The sequence below is a fragment of the Urtica dioica genome, chromosome 10 (genome assembly GCF_054948205.1).
Source record: "Urtica dioica subsp. dioica isolate 48M chromosome 10, U.dioica_male_clone48M_v1_H2, whole genome shotgun sequence".
Taxonomy (NCBI): domain Eukaryota; kingdom Viridiplantae; phylum Streptophyta; class Magnoliopsida; order Rosales; family Urticaceae; genus Urtica; species Urtica dioica.
The window spans coordinates 16,331,640-16,352,240 of NC_142765.1; the positions used below are offsets into that span (position 1 = coordinate 16,331,640).

Below are 20,601 nucleotides of genomic sequence, written 5' to 3' on the forward strand. Positions count from 1 at the left end.
GGAAGAAGAAGATAAGAGAAAGAGGGAAAAAAAAAAAAGAATTTATTCCTTAAATCCATTTTTTCCTCCATCTTCTTAAATCAACCCCCAAACTCACGTTTTTATTTTCAAATGACTCCAAAATCATGACAATCACGCCCTTGTCACAAAATTTTATGCTAAAACTGTACCCGATCGAGCTTTTAATTAAATGATTCAAATCGAAAATTTTCTCGTTCGTTCTCGATTAATTTAAATATATTTAAGGTTTCTCGGAAATAATTCTCGTCCTTGAGAATTTATTTTCTTAAATTAAATTCCGGAATATTTCATCGGAAAATAATTTATTATTCGAGACGAACTCGATAAATCTTTTATTTATTCCGAGATTTTCCATTACCTTAAAATAATTTAATTTAACTCGATAAACTTGTACGTCCATCATTCACTGAATAATTTAATTGTAACAAACGGAAGCTCGTTTATTCAACGTGAATTTACAAGTCGAGATATTCAAAAGATTATCCCTTACACATACTCAATATTCTTTTAGTATTTTAATTTTGCTAGCATTAACATTAATCTAGGTGATCCACTTGAGTTAACTAAATCGTATTAAAAACTCGAGTGTTACTAAGCTACTCTTAAAAACATAAGTTTTGATATAGCTTAGTTATTAGGAATTTCGTGACATTCTAGTCTTGATAATCCTAATAGTATTCTTTCACAGAAAAGCTCACAGTTGAGAGGGAAGACGAAGTCTTTTACTAACCCTTCAGCTTAGCTTCTTATCGGCTTGGTGACAAAGTTTTCCGATTCGTTCAACTCATTCATTAATTAACTATCATAATCCAATTAGATAATCTCAAATTAATAAATGAAATCCCATGATAACCCACGACACAAGTTACAAGTTATATCATGCATGACAAAACAATTAAATAAACAAGCAAAACAAGCATGGTTTGATTCGGTTTGATCGTATCCTATTTGACTCTTTATAAATAAAACGAGGTGAATCCAATATCAAATTGGTTCATGGATAAGTTATGGGCCCATATCTATGTCCCATTGGAAAATAAATTAATATCAAATTATTTATTTTTCCCTTTTTTTATTAAGTTGGCCCGCGGGCCCACTTGGCGTCAGGGCCCTAGGCCGGACTATCCTCGAGTCCACCCACCATGGTGGGACTCGACCCGAGAGGTCGGGCCATGTGCCATGAGGCAACACGGCCCTAGAGGTGTGGTAGCAGAGGGCGAGAGGCGGACAACAAGTCCGCCTCTTATGGTGGCTTGGTCCCACCACCACGGCGGGATGGTTCTTTGCCCGTGGTGGTCCTCATTCGGTCCTTCACGTCTCCTCATTGTGGGTCCGTCTTTCGCCGATCGTTTTGATCAAGAACTTCGCGCGTTGGATTACAACAATAATAATAAAGTTTTTAAAAAAACTTATACTCTTTGAACTTCGGGTTTAACATAAAATATAGAAAAGCGATAATTAAATATATTCTTGGTAGTTTCCAAAATATATTATTTCTTTTTATTGTGTTCACACTAGTGAATCAAAGCTTAGTCCTTGTATCTCATCTCATGAATCATACTTTCTCTCTTACCCATCATATCAATATCTATGAGATTTTATTTTCTGTTTAAATAGGGAATATTTAATTATGAGAGAATAAATGAAATATCTTATTTTCTTTTAAATATTATTCTCTCTAAATAATCATGAGAGAGAATAAAAGTTAGTATCTTATTTCTTATTAAATATTATTCTCTCATATTCATGAGAGAGATTAAAGGACAATATCTTATTTCCTTTTAAATATTATCCTCTACTAATATTCATGAGAAAAAATAAATGACAATATATTATCTTCTTTTAAATATTTTTTTCTATCTTTTATTTAAACAATTAAAGAGAAAATATTGGTAAGTACCAATATTATGATGGACGAATTTGAAACACACGGCCAAGAGAGATGACGCAAATCCTTGTGCTCATATCCCAAAAAATTCGTCCACCTCATTTTATGCGAGGTCCAATTGCTTAAAACCCAATTAATTATTTATTTACTTGGTCCAACAATAAAAAAAATAAGTAATTGATTAATTATTTATTTGATGAAACAATAAATAATTAATACTACCATAAATTATTATATAATTATGCAAATCCCCATATTTCATAATTGATTCTGTTAATCACAATTACAGCTTGTGAGATTATAATAATGCAACATGATTATTCGAAAGTTCTTACCCGCCTTTATCAGAGCCGAATCAGGGACCATGGACCTAGTATTAGAAGCTTAACAAATCCGATGAAAAGACGAAAAAGTTCTTTCTCTTTTCCACATTGATTTGTCTAATCGTGGTCAGACTCCACCTTGCACGCCAAGACTGAATCCTCATTGGTACTAGAATTATATTTACTCATCGTGACGAGTGTCCACTGATATAGTCAGCTCGTGATCATGATCCTCCAGGTTCATCTCGTATCGAGAAAATTCAATTATTTCGTTATACTTTTCTTGACACTTATAAGTCCTAAGCATTGTTGTTTCCCCGGCGAAAGATTCTTCCGAACGTACAAACTTCGGAAGTGCGCGCAATCTATCGGTTCTGGAATCACGGTTCTGGAATCAACCCTTAGGTGAGAGAACATTTACCTTCCTTCAGGAAAGCTGGATTCCATATTTGTAAATCATTTCCCACTCAAACCATGTTCGAACTCTCAAGGCATAAGTTGTGATTAGAATGATAATGGCCTTTTAGCGAATGAGTCAAAGAGTGCGGTAACATAACCCAGTGTCCATGATCACTTCAGGATTTAGATCAAGTCTCACTGTGACCATCATTAGCGACCTCGGTTAGTGTGTCGTAACAGTCCTTAAACAACACATCTACAACCACGACCTATCTGGGACGTACACTTACCACACGCGTAGAATGCTCCCACTACATGATCAACATTCACTTGTGTTCCACATATATGATTTCAGATTCAGCTACACATGCTTGAATCAATCATCGACCAGTTTTAGTTCACTGCCCAAGCTCAGATGTCGTGCATGTGACTCAATTCGATACGGAGACTATGGGTTGATGAATGTTTGAGAAATCTTAATATATAAGAAATATTGCTTTCGATTCGAATAAATTATAAATGACAAAACTTTATTTTATTAAAAATTCAGCGAGAATTTACAAAAGTATCTTCTCGTGGGCGAAAATTCCTAACAACGACACCCGTCGACCAGGCGTATAACGAAAGAGGTAAAATCGATTTTCCTGCAACACATGCAGACGTGGCCACCATGCTCCACGACTTCAAAAATGAGGTCTGCAACCTCAAAGTTGTGCAAAACATGACCGAAGAGGTCTGAAAAGGATGGAACTTACAGCTTCCCCGTTTACGAAAGACTTCGTCAACGAGGAACTCCCGGTCGGCTTCCATATGCTGGATCTCCTACACAATTAAGGAAAAACAAACTCTCTTCAGCATATCCAACATGATCAAATGTGGATGGTCGTGAAGAGACATTCGCCGGCAATCTTGTGTCAGACATTCGGCCTTACCTTAGGCGGACCCGCCTTTGAATGATTCGAAAACCTAAGGTCCTGGTTGATTAAATCATTCGAGGAGCTGCAGAGATCTTTTCTAACTCGCTTCTGCGGCTCCCGCGAGAGAATGCTTGGGAAATCTCATTTGCGATCCCTTAAGCAAAGAAAAAGGAGAGTCCATCCGGGCATACTCGTTAGATTCACAAAAGAGTCTAACGAAGTAAACCACTTGGAGGACGGAGACGCCATCGCGGCTGTGACATTTCGAATTTTCCTTGTTATGTTTCCAGCTTTATTCATATGTTGTATTTGAAATATTCCAATATCAATGAGAAATTTTGAGGAACATCATGCTAAAAAAATCATTTTAGACACTCTCGAAAATTGTTTCTAATTTAGGAAGTTCTCGTTTCGAGTCAAACTTTCTATTTTAAGAAAGTTGACTCGAGATAAAAAGTCAACATTTAATTTTTTATAACACCTCATGTCATGAGATATTTAATTTCATGTTTAATGAATCAATTTCATTAATCACTTTTAGATTATTTATTATTGATTTTAATCAAGAATGTGACACATTTTTATATTGTGACACATTTACAATTTCTAGCAATGAGACACTTTTCAAATAACCTTGTGGCATGAAAAGCCAAACTTTGACTTGTTTTCTCTTGGTCTATCCGTGTAAGGTTGTTCTAGTAAGACAAAAAATTGTTGTCTTGAAAGCTGTTTTGTGTATGATAACTTTTTGGGTGTCATAGTTTTGTCATCTCCAATGACTTGATAAGAGCAACCTTATCACATGCACTACCATGCATAGTCCTAGAATAGAACATCATTTTAGTGCATGGATGTGTAAGGTTTTGGGTGTGTTTCAATAAGGAAATAAAATTAAAAAAAAAATAGAAGAGTGAGAGAGGTAGACTTGCACGGTTTCTCCAAGCCATCTAGCTTCGTCACAAAATTTCTAAAGTCTATAGGGAAGAGAGTGAGTTAGAGTGGAGAGAAACAATTCAAAAAAATATAGAGTCCATTAGAATTCCTTCTAGAGATCAAAGAGAAGTATAATTCTTGCATTTTCTTCAAGTCCAAGAGGTTAGCAATTTTCCCTTTTAATTATTTATGATTATAGTTCCTTAGTATGTTCTTGTTCTAGTTTTATTTCCATGTTCCTATCCAACTCTAGAAACTAGAACCTTACAATGCTTGCATGAATTTTTTTCCTTCAAATATGCCTTTTGTTTTATGTAACTTTGGTAATTAGTTTTTATCACTTCTAAATACTCAAATTGTTAATGGAGTATACCAAAGCAAAGCTACCTATGCTTTCTTTTATAATATGTTTTTATAAGTATTTTATATGTTTATTTTGTTCAAAGAAATCCTCTAAATGCACACTGCTCGGGAGATATCCTTAGGACCCGAGAAGGGATGTGATGTCATGCTATGGAATATATTTTTAAATAGGTTATTGTAATAGTTTAATTTAAAAATATTTTTTTAAAGATATCTATTATGTCTTTTAAATGTTCCAAAAAGAAATTTTAGAAAAGAAATTTTAAAGAGTTTTAACGAGTACTTTCAAGGTTGTGTGCCGAAACTGTTTTCTCATCCGAATAGATTTGTTCAATAAACTTCAAAAGAATTCTCGGAACGTTTTACAGATTATAAAATTAAGTTTAATATGTCATTTTAAAGGTATAGATGTTATTGTTGTTTTGCAAAAAGAATCACCGAGTTCCGAGTCACAAGCTATCTGTAATTAACAAAAGTGTAACTATAGATCATTCTGAAAGTAATTTTTCCAGCAACGTTTTTACAAACTTTCAAATTATATTTTCGATATGCATCATGTTTTTCCGAGCCTTAGATCGTTCGTAGAGCTTTAATATTCTTATAGGTCTTTTATCCCTTTATCTTGGTTTTGTAAGAATAGATTATAGAAGCTCAAAAGTTAATTTCATATAGGTTCGAGAAAGAGTCGGATTCCTAGTTCGAGTGCTAAGTATCTTGAAATCGAGGGGGAGTTCATCTCACTACAATGCGAATTAGTTCAAAATAATATCATGTGCAAGTATTATTTAATTTCTATGGATGTGTATGATTTTATTACTATATGCATGTTAGATTACATGATTATGTTTCCAAGTTTATCTTACCATATTTGTGAACTCTGTTTAATATGTAGAAAAATAACTTTATCCAAGAATTTTCAAGTATGCTTTAGACTTATTTTATTTCATGAACTTTACCATGCAAATGATTTAATAAGTATGCAAGTGAGAACACTAAGTAGGTGATGTATCGGCCTACGCCAGAGTAGGTTCTTGCGACCCACCTCGTAGACGTTTATGTCTCGATAAGGTGAGTCGTACATGTTCAGGGAGGGTGGAATCAATGTTTGGCCGCATTGTTTCCATAAGCCTCGGTGCGCACGATACGATATGATCACTAGGGGTCCCAGAAAATCATGAATCAAGTAACAAGATATGTATCACGTTGATAATAAGACTTAATAAACCTTTATAATGTTCATTTATTATTATGTAGAAAAAATGTTTTGTGAGTTTTATATGAATTTCATTGAGCTTTAGTTCACATGTTTGTATATGTTTTTCTTCGTTCGCATTGTAGGACATGTGCAAGGTAAATGACTTTGAGTTGGGATCGTGGTGGCGACAATAGTAAAGGGTGATGATGGATACCGCTACGCTAAATAAAACGTTTTCCGCTGCCATGTTATTATTATAAATGTGTTAAGCATGTTTCTTTATATTTATAACCTCTCGAAGACAAAATAATTATCTTAGTTATGAAGAAATAATTTTTGTATTTATTTATATTATTATACTCTAGAGTTAAATTATTTAGTTGAGAATAAATAATTGTTTCTGTTCTAGTTTTTCAAAAAAAAAAAAATTATTGGCAAGTATGAAATGAAATTTCAGGCTTTTATGATTGGATAACAACTTAAAAAAAAATCGGGTCGTTACAACGGCTATCATCGAGGGGCTACAAATGGGGAACTTCCTCAGCTCACTCGTCAAACGAGAGCTGCGAACAATGGCGGAACTCTCGACCCGTGCAGATAAGTATATTTCATTGGCAGACTTCATTCAAAGCTGAAAATCCCACGGTGAGGAAAACTCTTTTAACCGCGGCTTGTAGAGAAAGAGAGCAAAGATTGATGACAGCTCTCACGCATCTGCGGGCAAACTTCAAGATAAGTTCCGCAACTACACGAACTATACGCCGCTAAACACGCAGCCGTAAAGGATTCACGTCTTGAGGCGCAAGAAATTCCACAATCTCACTCAGATGAAAGTCAGCACGCATCGCGATTTGACCAAATATTGCGCGTTTCATAAGGATCACGATCACTTAACATTCGAATGCAAATAGTTAAGGAGACAAATCGAAGACCTCATCTAACCAAGAGAACTGAGAGAGTTCGTACTCGAGATGATCGTCAACGTCAACACCTTCATAGGCCAATAGGCCACAACGGTTCGCCAAGAAATCAACGGCCGCCAAACGCCCCTTAATATTGTCACCTAGACATCTAAATGGTTTTACTTTATTTTCTCGCTTTCAATAAATTCATGCCTCGGGATGAGACAATCGTGACCCCGCATGGAAATTAAGTGAAATCCGTACGGATTAATAAATATCAAATTCGCCGTTTTTATAGATAAAGGTAGACAATGTCCCATATGTTAACTTATACGCCTTGCACTACTCTAGCCCGCGATGACAATTCTTGTCCTGAGCGACTAAGCGATTGCGCTTCTTGGCTCAAGTGCCTAAGCGATCCCGCACGTTAGCTTATACCGTATGCGCTACTCTTTCCCGTGATGACGCTTCTTATCCAAAGTGACTAAGCGATTGCGCTTCTTGGCCCAAATGCCTAAGCGATCCCTTGCATTATCTTGTACGCCCTTACTCTAGCCCGCGATGACGCTTTTTGTCCCGAGTGACTAAGCAATTGTGCTTCTTGCCCCAAGCGCCTAAGTGATCTTGCACGTTAGCTTATACGCTCTACGCTACTCTAGTCCGCGATGCCGCTTCTTTTCCCAAGCAACTAAGCGATTGCACTTCTTGGCCCAAGTGCCTAAGCGATCCCATGCGTTATCTTGTACGCCCTATGCTACTCTAGCATGCGATGACGCTTCTTGTCCTGATACCTAAGCGATTGCGCTTATTGACCCAAGCACTTAAGCGATATCGCACCTTAGCTGGTACGCCATGCGCTACTCTAGCTCGCGATGACGCTTCTTTTCCCGAACGACTAAACGATTGCGCTTCTCGGCCTGAGTGCCTAAGCAGTCCTACGCGCTAGCTTCTATGCCATGCACTACTCTATCTTGTGATAAACAAAGACACTCTAAATTCATCTCTCACAAGTCACAAAATCCAAAGCACGACTCATGCTGAAGACACCAACAAGGTGCAATGAGGCTCTCCTCCGAGACACAATCGAATCAACGATTATTGATCAAGCCAATCACGGCTTACCGAAAGACATCCAAGTGGCGCAACAAAGACGTCCACCGATGAGCCGCAATGCGACACGCTCGCTAAAAGATGAAGACTCAAGAGAAAAAAAATTCTCTCAAACATCAGGGAAGATTCTGAAAGTTTGTCGCTCGGAGTCTTCCGAGCAACAGACTTTGGGGGGCTAATGTTGTCGGTGATTTTCGGAAATGATTAAATTCCTCGTGACTTACGAGGAATTCCACGCCAAAACTCAAATAAAGCCCATCAAAGGCCCACGAAGGCCAAGGCCCACACAAAACGGTCAAAAAGTCCAAGCTCAAGATCACACACGAACCAGAGCTTATGCGCGCACCGCGCGGCAAGCACAGAGCACGAGAGGCCCGACGCACCACGCCACGCCACCATGCTCCACAAGAGGAGCATTGTGCGCGACTAAAAAATTAGGCACGCACGGTGTACAAAGAACATGGCGTGCCGCGCCATACACTAGGCGCGGCGCACCAGTGCGCAGCTGCTCGCAAGCGCTATTTGCGCGCTCTAGGACCACCGCGTGCTCCAAATCCGACTCACGCTCCATGAGGTGCGTCCAGAGGTTCTCCTAGGCCCTCAAATTCACTATAAATACCCATCCTCAAAGGGAATTCATTCTCTCTAAAGATTACTCGCTCTTAGAGTTCTGAAACGATACTGGAGACTTTATGCATATATTTCTCTAATCGAGCATTTAATCTTCCGCACACAGATGCGCCAAGAATTCTCTATTGAGAATCTCCCTCACCTCCAAAAGAAACACACATTCTCTCTCGGGTTACTCGATAATAGAGTCTGAAACATCGTCAAGGACTTCTCCGTGCTCTGTTTCCTCTGTCAAGCACATCTTTCAGACTCCGCGCCTCACATAGCGATCACACATGCATTGAACTACGTCATGACTTGATCCCACAATTCGAGTACGTAGGCAGCTCACAAGAAGCACAGTCACCCGTCATTCTTTCCTCAGAGACCACCTCCGGGCTAGAGGAACGACAACTCGAGACTTTTGAGTTCTTACACTTGGCTCGGCACAACCACTTGATCCGATATTGGGTGGAACTGCCTGAGGCTTTCTACGTTGCCGATTTTCGTCGACAATAGAGACAAAGACCCTATACACTCACGCACACAATTTAAATGTGGTTTTGACTAAAGACACACACAAAAACATTTATCACTTGAGCAATACACTATTTTAGACACTAATTTTATCACTCACACTTTCTAGACACTTTTTTTCTTTGCGACTTGGATACTCAACTCAAGAATTCAAGGTCTTAATTATACATGCTGATATTTGGCTAAAGAACCAACTATCAACTCCTAGAACAATCTAGACATATGGAGTTAATTAGTATCTTAGAAAACTCTAGATATTAGTTTAATTTGTTGCAAGTAACTAATTATTTTTAGTTTTTTTTTAAGATTTTAGCAAAATTTTATTTTATTAAGAAAATGACCAAACAAACCGAAGTAAATTAATTAATTAGTTAGGTTAATTGGTTAGGCTATTACCGTCCTTCTTTATAACTCTAGAGAATTCACAAAATATTTACTACAATGTCTAAAATATTTTAGAACCTTCTTCATTTTTTTTACTAATCTAAGAAAATTTCAGTATGATTCTAGAAACTTCAAGTTGGCGATGACCATTCAATATACGGTCTCTATTATTTGATTTATTCTACTCGATTTTTGAGCAAGAATGAAATTTTGTATGAGATCCCGATTTAGTATATAATTTGTATAAAATGAAATATTTTATTAAGATGATGATTTTCTTAATATAGCTACGAATTAAAAACTTGCTTAAACTAAATAGCAACTAAATATAAATTTAATGATAAGAATGTTTTTTTTTAAAGGAATGGTTAATTATTTTTTAAAATGATACATTTGCAAAGAAGTTTAGACCATTCTTTTTAAGATATATATTTAAAAAACACCTAACGTAACAAGTTTATGAGTTTGATTGTGTTTTGACTGTTACTTCCTTTTTTCGATTTAAAGGGTAATTTCGTTTTTTTTTATAATAATATTTTTTTTTTAATGTTTTCAAACATAACGTGGAAGTTACTTAAAAGAAAAAAAACAAGAGATAGCAACAATTTGAAAATTGATATTTAAAAGTTAAACCTGTAAAATCCAAATGACTTTAAGGAATTTCCTTTCAAAAAGGTGTACTTACAATATATAGGCGGACGTGACAGCTTTATGAACTCAATTTAAGATTTGGCTGTGACATCCACTTTAACATAAAAAGGTGAAAAAAGGTTCCTAAATTTTCTTCAAGAACTATTTCATTTTAAAGTGACTTTTAGGGTTTTGATATTTCAAAATTTCAAATCAACCTCCCTCCTTATCATTTCTTTGGTTTCCAAAAACAACCCATTAGGGTTCGTCTACTGTAATCGGTCGGAGGAGTCTAAACTCGCCGTGAAAATCTCCCACGCACCACCGTACGCGGACTCATCTTGGTTTCGCCGCCGCAAAACGACGAGATCTGGTGCTGTGCTCCAGTGGTCAGTTTCTTGATTTTTTTTTTTTTTTTCATGTCATCCAATCTTTGTCATATTTGCATGTTAATTTGTTTTTTTTTTTTTTTTTTTTTTTTAAAAGATCTTATTTTTAATGTTTTTATGATCGTTTGTTTGGATCTGAGTATTTTTTTTTTCCACGGAATTTTTACTGTGTATTTGAAGCTCTAAGTTGATGTAAAGTCTTTGTAGAAAAACAGAGATGATTCATCCAAAAATTTCCTAATGTATGTAAAGTGGCTAAATAAATAAATGTATACATAAAATGATAGAATGGGTAATATGTCTTGTATGTATAGAACAAATTATACATATAGTATATACATATATAATAAAAGACACCAAATATGCCCTTGAAACTAGCCAAATATAGAAAAAAAAGTTTGTGAGGAAATTGAGTCACATTTTTGTTGTTTTCTGATGAATTCTAAAGTTTGGGCATGATGCTGAATTTTGTTTATGAAATTGAAAGAAAAACATCAAAATATTAGGAATCCTATGTGATATTATTTCATGATAAAAAAAGAGTTTTATGGCCTTCACAATACAGCCTCCTTAACGCACAACCCAATCTAGTTAGAAGTTTAGAAGTGTTTTGCAAGACCCACTCAAAACTATTCCCAATAAAAATTCATGGGTTAGACCCGACTAAATTCCACGAGGTCCTGACATTTATGTTTTTTTTTAATTAAATATAACTTTTGGTTTGAAATTATTATTTTTCATGTAATTTGGTACTTGTGACTCTTGAACTTGTCGAAAATATTCGAAGTTCATTATTAACACGCATTGATTCGTGTAAACTTTTTGTTGTATTCAAAGAAATTATTTGAATTAGGCCCGTCGGACAAACTTTTTTGGTCATGTCCAAGCTAGTGCCTTTAGCATCATAAATTGCTCATTGACATACTTATTAATACATGGGTGAGAGTTCTCATCCATGTAGAAAAAAGAGATTTGTCAATGAGTATCATTAAATATGTACGAGAGTATAATATTTTAGCAATTTGTTGGCTTGGATAAATTATTAGCCAAATAACATATATTTGTGTTGTAAGATAGATTCTCGTCTCGAATGGGCTTTTGTAGTTTGCGCCATTAGCTCATCTATGAGTTTTCACTTAATTTTTACTTAGTTCATTAATTTAATGCTTAAATGTTTTCTAGTGATCAAGATGTCTTTAGTAGATGTTATCGACTTGTCCGATGATGATGGACTTGAAGAACTGGACATGAAACCTATTAAAGTTGAGCCTAGTTTGGGTGCAATCACTGTGCAACAGAAGAGTCATAGTTATGCCTCTCAAGTAAAGCACCCAACATCAAAAAATGTACTCACGAAACAAAGAAGTGAAGAAATTGGGAGTCTCAATGCTTTACGTAGCAATAGTGGTACTCCCACAAGCATCTTGGATCTTGGGACTACTAGACTAGTGGACGACGCAAGACTTCCTTCCGCTACGACCATAAGTCCTGCACCACTATGTCGACAATTTTGGAAAGCTGGGAACTACAACGATATTCCCGCTACTAGAGCCAACTATCAAAGTAAGTGGTCTAATAAATATCTCATAATTAGCTATTTAAACAAGTTCGCTTGAAATTTGACTTAATTCTAATTGTAACTCATGTTACATGTTTGCCATTGTGACGCCCTCTTAGTGATTTAAAGAATCACACATCGAAAAGAGAGAGAACTAAAATAAGATAATGACTAGCTTTAGTAGTCAATTTATATTGACATGGAATTCCGTGATACTTAACATAGTATTAGTGTCCAAATAGTTCTAATAGGTATTCGAACAAATTCTTTAAAATTTAGTGCAAGATGTTGAGTAATTTTTCGAAGAGTCGTTGAAGGGCATTAGGAATCACGACTCGAGTAGAGTTAGGGGTAAGAACTAATTAGATTTATAAGGTCATGAGTAACACGTGGGACCTAGTGGAAGTCCATAATGATGGTCGTGGGTTCAATCTTTACTTTCAACAAATGCCTGGAAGAGAAGTTGCAGTCTCTAAACAAATGGGCGCGGTTTTCTACATCACGACAGCAAAGAGAGCAACGCGAGGGAAAACAAGACATCTGAGGGCTGCGGCCCTGTAAAACGCCCTCTGTACTGAGCTGCTTGGAGATGAGGAGCCATCGAAAAACTTGGACTTTTGACGGGACTTTAGCTTTCCAAACCAGATCAACAATAGGCCACTCGGGACGGGCTGAAGAGATGGAAATACTAGAAGACATGGACTTGACCGAGAAATCTTCAAAATTGTTAGGCCAAACTCGGCGGTCCATCATGCCATTCCAAATCTTGATGTTATCAAGCTTAGATAGAAGGTCAGAGGCTTCGTCAACTTCCCTTGTTCAAAGATTTTTGGAAAGCTCGAGGTCCCAAGAAACCTTCCTGATTTCTGAAGGGTCCGGAATGGCGAAGAAACCAATCTTTTCTTAAAGGGTAGGGCAGATCCTAGCCAATTCAGGGAATTCCGCTTCGAGGGTAGAGTCGATAAGCCAAGGATCTTTCCAGAAGCAAACCAAAGATCCATCGTGGACTTTCCAACGAACACGAGGGTAGAAGGAATCACTTGCCGAAAGAACAAATTTCCAAGGGCTACGGAACGTAGTTAATGAGGCGATCCCTGGGTCGAAGCCATTTTCCTTGAGGCCGTGGATAGCCTTTATAGTACGGTGCCATAAAGATTCGGGCTCCTTCGGGAACCTCCAGAGCCACTTAGCGAGGAAGCTAGTGTTCTCGTCTTCGATTCTGCCAGTTCCTAAACCTCTCTTGTTCTTCGGGAGACAACATAAATCCCAAGAAACCGAATGTACCCCCTTAACGTCTTCGTAACCGTCCCAGAGGAAGTCTCTCATCAGCTTCTCAATGTTCCCACAAATCCCCTTTGGCATGCGAAAGATCGACAAGAAGTGATTAGGTATGGCCGAGAGAACAACTTTAATAAGAACCAACTTTCCCCCTTTCGAGAGAAAACCACACTGCTAGCCTGAAAGGCGTTTAGCCACTTTAGTGACAATTGGATCCCAAAAGTCTTTGATTCTTGGGTTTCCCCCGAGTGGGGCTCCGAGATAGGAGATCGGCCAACACTTGGAGAACAACCAAAACTTCCAGCCAAAGCCGCAACTGAAGGAGTGGAGATATTTTTTTTCCGACAAACGAACTTTTGGGAAGATTTACATTCAGCCTGGAGACCTCACAAAAAAGCTTGACCGTATTGTGGAGCCGAGACCAGTTTGCTTGAGAGTTATGACCAAAAATGAGCGTCGTCCGCAAATTGGAGAGATAGGCAGCCTTTCCGCTCCGACGTAAAGAGGAGTAAACAAACCCGAAGCACAATCTCGTGATATCATCCTAGAAAGGACATCTACGACCAACGTGAAGAGGAAAGGAGACAACGGGTCGCCTTGCCTCGGCCCTCTAGAACAAAAAAGCTTTTCGCGAGGCTTTCTGTTCACAAGAACCGAAATCGAGGAAGAAGAAAGACAACCGGAAATCCACTTTCTCTAACGAGGATCGAACCCTTTCTTGGCGAGAACAAAGTCGAGAAACTCCCAATTAACTCTGTCGTAAGCCTTTTCGAGAATCCTTATGATACTTGATGTTGCACTAGAGTTCTCAAAGCTCATGCAGGTACCGGCCAAAAAGTAATGGGATTTAGATCGAGTTAAATCCTACATTAAGAATCCATATTTAAAGGTGTTAGGAGTCCTATGTCAAAAAGAATTGAGAATGGATTTTATTAAGAGTTTACAAATATCATGGATTACTCTTTAGTATTAATTAGTTTTGAGATAGAACCTAATGATACTTTATATGGTTACAAAAACCATTAAGCCTAAATGGGCATCAAGTCCAATTGATAAGATTATGTTCAAGATGAGCGAACACAAAGAGTCGTCATCTTGAAATGGCATGTGGGAATCCCACATTTAAAAGAGATGAGAACTTGCAAAAGTTTATAGTTACTCACTCCATTACCAGTTGAGTGGCCTGTTTGAATCCCATAACAAAACCCATTAAGCCTAAATGGGCATCAAGTTCAATCGATAAGATTATGTTCAAGATGAGCTAACACATAGAGCCGTCATCTTGAGATGGCCCGTTAGAATCCCACATTAAAAAGAGATGAGAAATTGCAAAAGTTTATAGTTACTCATTCCATTACCATTTGATTTTAATACGAAACCATGATACTTCACAAAAGGTCATGGCAAGATTTAATTTCTATCGTGCGACCATTATTCTCTCTTGTGGTCACCACAATATCTAGTTTCTATTTCTATTGCTTACTCCAGGTGTTTTGTGACTTCAACATGAAGTATCGTGTAGTCCTATTTCAAAACTAACTCTTTATGAGAGGAGTAACTCAAGGTCTTATAAACCTATATATATTAGTTTTTATCTACTTTCAATGTGAAATTCTTAACACGCCTACTCAAAAAGACGAAAGTTCTTTGCAATGCTCATCCCAGGATAATCATTTAGGCTTTGTTGAGCTGTGATACTGTGTTAAGTATAATGAAGTTATATATCAAAACTAATTGTCTAATTGACTATGAGAGGAGTAATCCATTTTCAATGTAGTATTTCCAACATTTGTCATCACTCTCTCTTCAATGACTAGCATTGTCCTCGTGGTGAAATTTCCCAATTGGTCTAAACCGTAGAAATTTCCCTCCGGCTACGTCTAGGTTGTTTTTTATACACGTTTCATCTTGAAGTCATTGCACTTGATATTTCTTAGAGGGTGTGGCATAGCACGATTTTTCGTGGCACACGAGATTATGACTCGTGTCCTTGACCGAGTGAGAAGTGATGTCATGAGGATGTCTAAGTGTCAAAAGAGGAAATAGCTATTCAATGTCGAATCATCTTATAAATGTCATGTATAATGATCATGAGGGTGTGCATATACAAGAGGCTACATTATTAGGTTGTCTAAATGATCTAATAGATGCCATGTATAATATGTGGATGCCCATATCTTACGGAAACCCATTGGTGATCTAGGAAACGAGTGACCGCTAAGGAAGTTTTGGCAAGACATACAAACGAGCGCTAAGCAATTTTAAAGACTTGTATTGGTTTCTTAGTCCAATTGTTTATTCAGAAAGCAGTCAGAGCGTCCGTACTCATATTGATTCAAGCATGTGGGGAATCTTTTTTGTTGTTGAACTTGTATATAAATGTAATGTAGATTATCAGGCCAAAGGCAAGGAATTGCTAGTCCATTTTACTCGTCACTTTCCAGCTATGGTCTTGTTACACATCCATGCAATGAACTTAAGTTTTTTTTTTTCTTCATTTTAATTATTATGAAATTTATCTTATATTTTTTTTACCTTGTCTCAGATGGCAAAAACTATCTCAAAGTCCACCCCATGTTCTTGCATTCAAATGCCACTTCGCATAAGTGGGCATTTGGTGGTAAGTTCTAATATGTCACTACCATTTGCGTTTCTCCAATGCATTAGTATATTTTTTTGGCTGTGAAGTATTAGTATTCAAACTGTTTTTAATCTTCATGTTTACAGCTGTTGCGGAACTGCTTGACAATGCGATTGATGAGGTAAATTTCTTCTAACTTCAAATTGTAAATCAAATGAGCAAATAATAGCCACACCAAAGTTCAATGTTTCTCAGTATGTCAATGGTGCCAAATAAGTTGGGTTCTTTGGAGAATCAGTTGTGTTGAAATGAGCAAATAATAGCCACACCAAAGTTCAATGTTTCTCAGTATGTCAATGGTGCCAAATAAGTTGGGTTCTTTGGAGAATCAGTTGTGTTCCAACTAAGATATCCATAATAGTTTTAGGGGATGATGGGTACACATAATTTCAGCAAGAAAGTTTACTGGCAAAATTAGAAAATGAGAGTCAAGAATGAAATTCAGAAAGAAAGAAAGAAAAAATACCGATTTGAAACTCCTGACCTTGTGTTTGTTCTTTAAAAATGGACCAGATACAAAATGGAGCCTCTTTTGTCTCCGTCGATAAAATAACCAATCCAAGGAATGGAAATTCAGCCTTGTTATTCCAGGGTATTGATAAAATCACTCGTGTTTTTGTCTACATGGAAAAATTATGTTCAGTGTACTAATTTTTTTTCTTTCTCAATACTGCTTGTAACTATAGACGATGGTGGTGGAATGAGCCCTGAGGCTATGCGCCGTTGTATGAGTTTTGGGTTCACGGATAAGAAAGCTAAATCTGCTATTGGCCGATGTAAGGATTGTAGTTTTGTTTACATACTGTGAGCCGTGCTGTACCATATTATTATTATTCTCCTTTGAGCTTTGCTAATTGACTAATATTTCCAGATGGAAATGGATTCAAGACAAGCACGATGAGACTCGGTGCAGATGTTATCGTCCTTACCCGCCATTTAGAGGACAGGTCTCTGCTCTGGAATCATATTTTTATTATTATTATTATTATTATTATTATTATTATAAAGCCTTTTTATTTGAACTATCCGCTATATGCTTTCAATTTAACCTACGAATTTTGTTTTATATATTTATTTTTTCTATTTGAGCAGTGTAATGACTCAAAGTGCTGGTCTTCTATCCTACACGTTCTTGAGCGAAATGCGCTATGAAAGAATAGTAGTTCCTATGGTGAGATTTGTTGCAAAACTTGCTATTACCGCCTTTTTTTTATTTTTTATTTTTATTTTTAATTCAAAAGACTGATTTGGCATTGTACTGTTTAAAATCTCAATGTGAACTCATTTAAATTGATATACCATGGTTATAGGTTCATTTCCAGTATAATACATATAGTGGAGATTTGGATTTCTTGCACGGAAGAGAACATTTTAAGTCCAATCTCTCTCTGATTTTGAAGTGGTCTCCTTATTCTACAGAGTCGGAGCTTCTAAAGCAAGTAAGCTGTGATGAAGGAATTTTATATTTTATATATTTTGCTATTCATCTCGAGATTTCTGTCCTTATTTGTTTCTTTATTATTAATTTTATTTTGCGTGGAATTACAGTTCGATGACATTGGGACTCATGGCACTAAAGTTATCGTCTACAACTTATGGCATACCGATGATGGGTCTGAGGAGCTAGATTGCCAAACAGATCCCAAGGTAAAATTAATAATTTCTTCATCAATCCCAACATATATATCTGAGTGACCATGTATTTATCTCATGATTTTAGGATATTTGTATTCATGGAGAGATTAAAAAGGCCGATACTCGACCCGGTTGGAACGCGGTCAGTGAGCAGCATATTGGCTACAGATATCGACACTCTCTCCGTGTAAGTTCTTCCACGTAATTGGGACCAAGAAGAGTTCAATTTGGGTTTAATCCACATAATGATAATAATTGCTCTCTTTTTCGATCCCCCCAAAAAAAATTGATAAAATTGTTGTGCTCTCTCAGGCTTACTTGTCCATCTTGTACTTGAGAATACCAGAAAGTTTCAAAATCGTTCTTCGTGGCGAAGTCGTTGAACGCCACAATCTCGCTGACGATCTCCAACATCTAAAATATATCTTGTATAAGCCTCAGACCGGGAATGGCAGGGAGGTAAATATTTTTCCTCTTTTTTTTTACCCCCTCTATTTTGGTACCCGAGTCGAGACTTTTATTCCAATCTCCAATGGTTACTATTATGCAGGCACAGGTAATTACCACGATTGGATTTCTCAAAGAAGCGCCACAGGTCAACCTCCATGGTTTTAATGTCTACCACAAAAACCGATTGATACTGGTATAATTTTTTTCTTTCTTTCTTTTTTTAACTTGTGACTTTTTACGTTACCGATTAAACTCTGTTTAACCATCTAGAATATGTGGCTCCGATGTTCTTTTGTACAGCCATTTTGGCAGGTTGTGAACTATTTAGATAGCAGAGGAAGAGGAGTCGTCGGTAAGAAACTGTTTAAAGTCTCTATCTTTTTTTTTTTAATTTTTATTTTATTTTATGATTTCATTTTTAATTTTTTACCTATGTTAAATATATTTATTTCAGGTGTTTTGGAAGCAAATTTCGTTGAACCAACGCACAACAAACAAGAGTTCGAGAAAACCTCTCTTTTTCAGAAACTCGAATGTCGCTTGAAGGAGATGACATTTGAATATTGGTTAGTCTTTATTTATTTATTTATTTTTTATATAAACTTTTTTATTTATAGGTGCCTAATTTTTTTTTCTCCCAGCTCCCCGAAAATGACTTTTACTTTTTTTTTTTTTTTTTTTTTTTTTTTATAGGTGCCCTTACTGAATTTTTTACATAGCCTTGACTTTTTAAATAAGCATAAACTGACTATTATCCCAAACTTGCAGGGATATCCACTGTACGTTACTTGGGTATCAAGTAAAGGTTAAAGTCAAGGGAGGAATGACCTCGCTGGTTTCGAGCTCACAAGTTCCCGCGGAACTCAGATCCAACAGTCACATCGTCGCTCCCGTTGGCTTTGGAAATGCGACACGCAAGAGATCGGAACGGCCGATTCTCAACCCCGTACAAGGCTAGTGTATATATATATATATATATATTAATATACGAAGTATCCTATATGGACGTTCATCTGATCCGGATTCCTTGTCGTTGCAGGGTCACATTTGATTGGAAAAGAACACGGCTCAGAAGATGCCCAAAGGGCCAAAAGGCAGGCTCTTGTGGGATCAAATGTCACCAAGACCGGCCAAGAATTGGAAAGTCAGGTTTGTAAATAATTTTTTTTTTTTAAAATATGTGTATTTGTAATGCATATATTGTGCAACTTTTTTTTTTTTTTGGCCTATTTTAAATATTTTCATTTTTATATGTGTAGCTTGGAAGTAGTGCTGTAAATCAGCGAACAGATCAAGAGGCAATAGACGTGCTAAATGAGAACAAAAAGCTCCGCTTAAAGTAAGGACTTGATTATTTTTTATATTTCATTTTCGATGGTCGAATTTAGTGTGTTCGAGACCGATGTAAACTAATCAAGTTTTTAGGAAAAAGTAAAGTTTTTTTCTCCTTGTTTTCAGCTGCTTGGAGTATGAAAAAGAGGAGGCAGAGCTTGAACTAAAGGTATGTTTTTACTTGGATAATAATAGCCAGTGTTAAAAAAAAAAATTTGTTCTTGAACTTCTTTTGCAGCTTAAATTATTCAGATGTTTGATTATTGTGATGATAAACAATGTAGGTGACGCGGATTAAAAACGAGATTAAAGAGATGGAAGACAAATATGCTCGGTTGTTGAGCGAATTCAGCGCGATGAACACGGCCAAGCAAGAACCTGCATAAATTTAAAAATGTAGTCTAGTGTTATTATTATTATTTTTTTGGCTGATGTAAATATAGGAAATTTTCACTTGGGCTAGAGTAGAAGCTAAAAGGCGCCAATTCTTTCAAAAGGATAACAAAGAGAACATAATGTTCTTTGACGTAGTAACGTATGTTGTGAAACTGTTCAAATTGGATAATTACTGAGAGAGAGCGTTACTCCACATAATTACTCATGAATGACTCACACTGCAATGCAACTCCACGAACTAAACGTTTATAACTCTTGTCAATTTACCCAAATCGGTTCATTATTAAATGAGTTGTGCAAAACGGTAAAAAAAAATTATGATCAATCAGTCTTTTTTTTTTTTGTGTTTTTTGTATTTTTACTGTTTTACGGCCTTTGAATATTATTAAAGAACACATTGAGTTCATATTCTTGCTCCGCACATTCATTGGTAAAATAAAACTAAAAAAAAAATTGTAGGGGAAACAACAATGCTTTTTTTTAATCTTTGCTTCTCGTACATTTTTATTTTTGTCATCCGATGATGATGAAATCTGATGAAATTTAAGGCCAATATCAACGCATTGCAGTCACTGTTTTCATTTATACACTATATGCTCAAATTTTGAATATGATGAATATATGTGAGATAAAATAAAAATCAGTTGAACTTAGGAGAATTTTGTCCAAAAATTGATATCATAACAAATTAATACAAAGCATTTTAAACAA

The 20,601-nt window shown here is 36.4% G+C and overlaps 1 protein-coding gene across 2 annotated transcripts; it reads left to right on the forward strand.

Moving 5' to 3' along the window:
- Window positions 1–10,380: 10,380 nt before the first annotated feature.
- On the forward strand, window positions 10,381–20,156 carry DMS11 (Histidine kinase-, DNA gyrase B-, and HSP90-like ATPase family protein). Of its 2 annotated transcripts, XM_089629230.1 has the most exons (20): window positions 10,381–10,600; window positions 11,783–12,163; window positions 15,982–16,056; window positions 16,164–16,198; window positions 16,591–16,669; window positions 16,764–16,853; window positions 16,949–17,024; window positions 17,170–17,248; window positions 17,388–17,516; window positions 17,626–17,724; window positions 17,798–17,899; window positions 18,025–18,171; window positions 18,263–18,355; window positions 18,463–18,514; window positions 18,617–18,728; window positions 18,931–19,115; window positions 19,202–19,311; window positions 19,422–19,501; window positions 19,621–19,663; window positions 19,779–20,156. In XM_089629230.1, exons 2-20 carry the CDS (start codon window positions 11,791–11,793, stop codon window positions 19,878–19,880), a joined length of 2,061 nt encoding a protein of 686 aa, XP_089485356.1. In that variant the 5' UTR covers window positions 10,381–10,600; window positions 11,783–11,790; the 3' UTR covers window positions 19,881–20,156. The 2 variants fall into 2 exon arrangements, with proteins under 2 accessions (XP_089485356.1, XP_089485357.1); XM_089629231.1 differs by lacking the exon at window positions 11,783–12,163 and having other exon boundaries at window positions 10,384–10,600.
- Window positions 20,157–20,601: the final 445 nt, after the last annotated feature.

Bases quoted from the DNA above. Each gene is read 5' to 3' on its own strand.
- DMS11 (XM_089629230.1), top strand. From the start codon at position 11,791: ATGTCTTTAGTAGATGTTATCGACTTGTCCGATGATGATGGACTTGAA. The intron at 18,172-18,262 runs GTAAATATTTTT...ACTATTATGCAG, and splicing joins AGACCGGGAATGGCAGGGAG to GCACAGGTAATTACCACGAT. The intron at 18,356-18,462 runs GTATAATTTTTT...TCTTTTGTACAG, and splicing joins ACAAAAACCGATTGATACTG to CCATTTTGGCAGGTTGTGAA.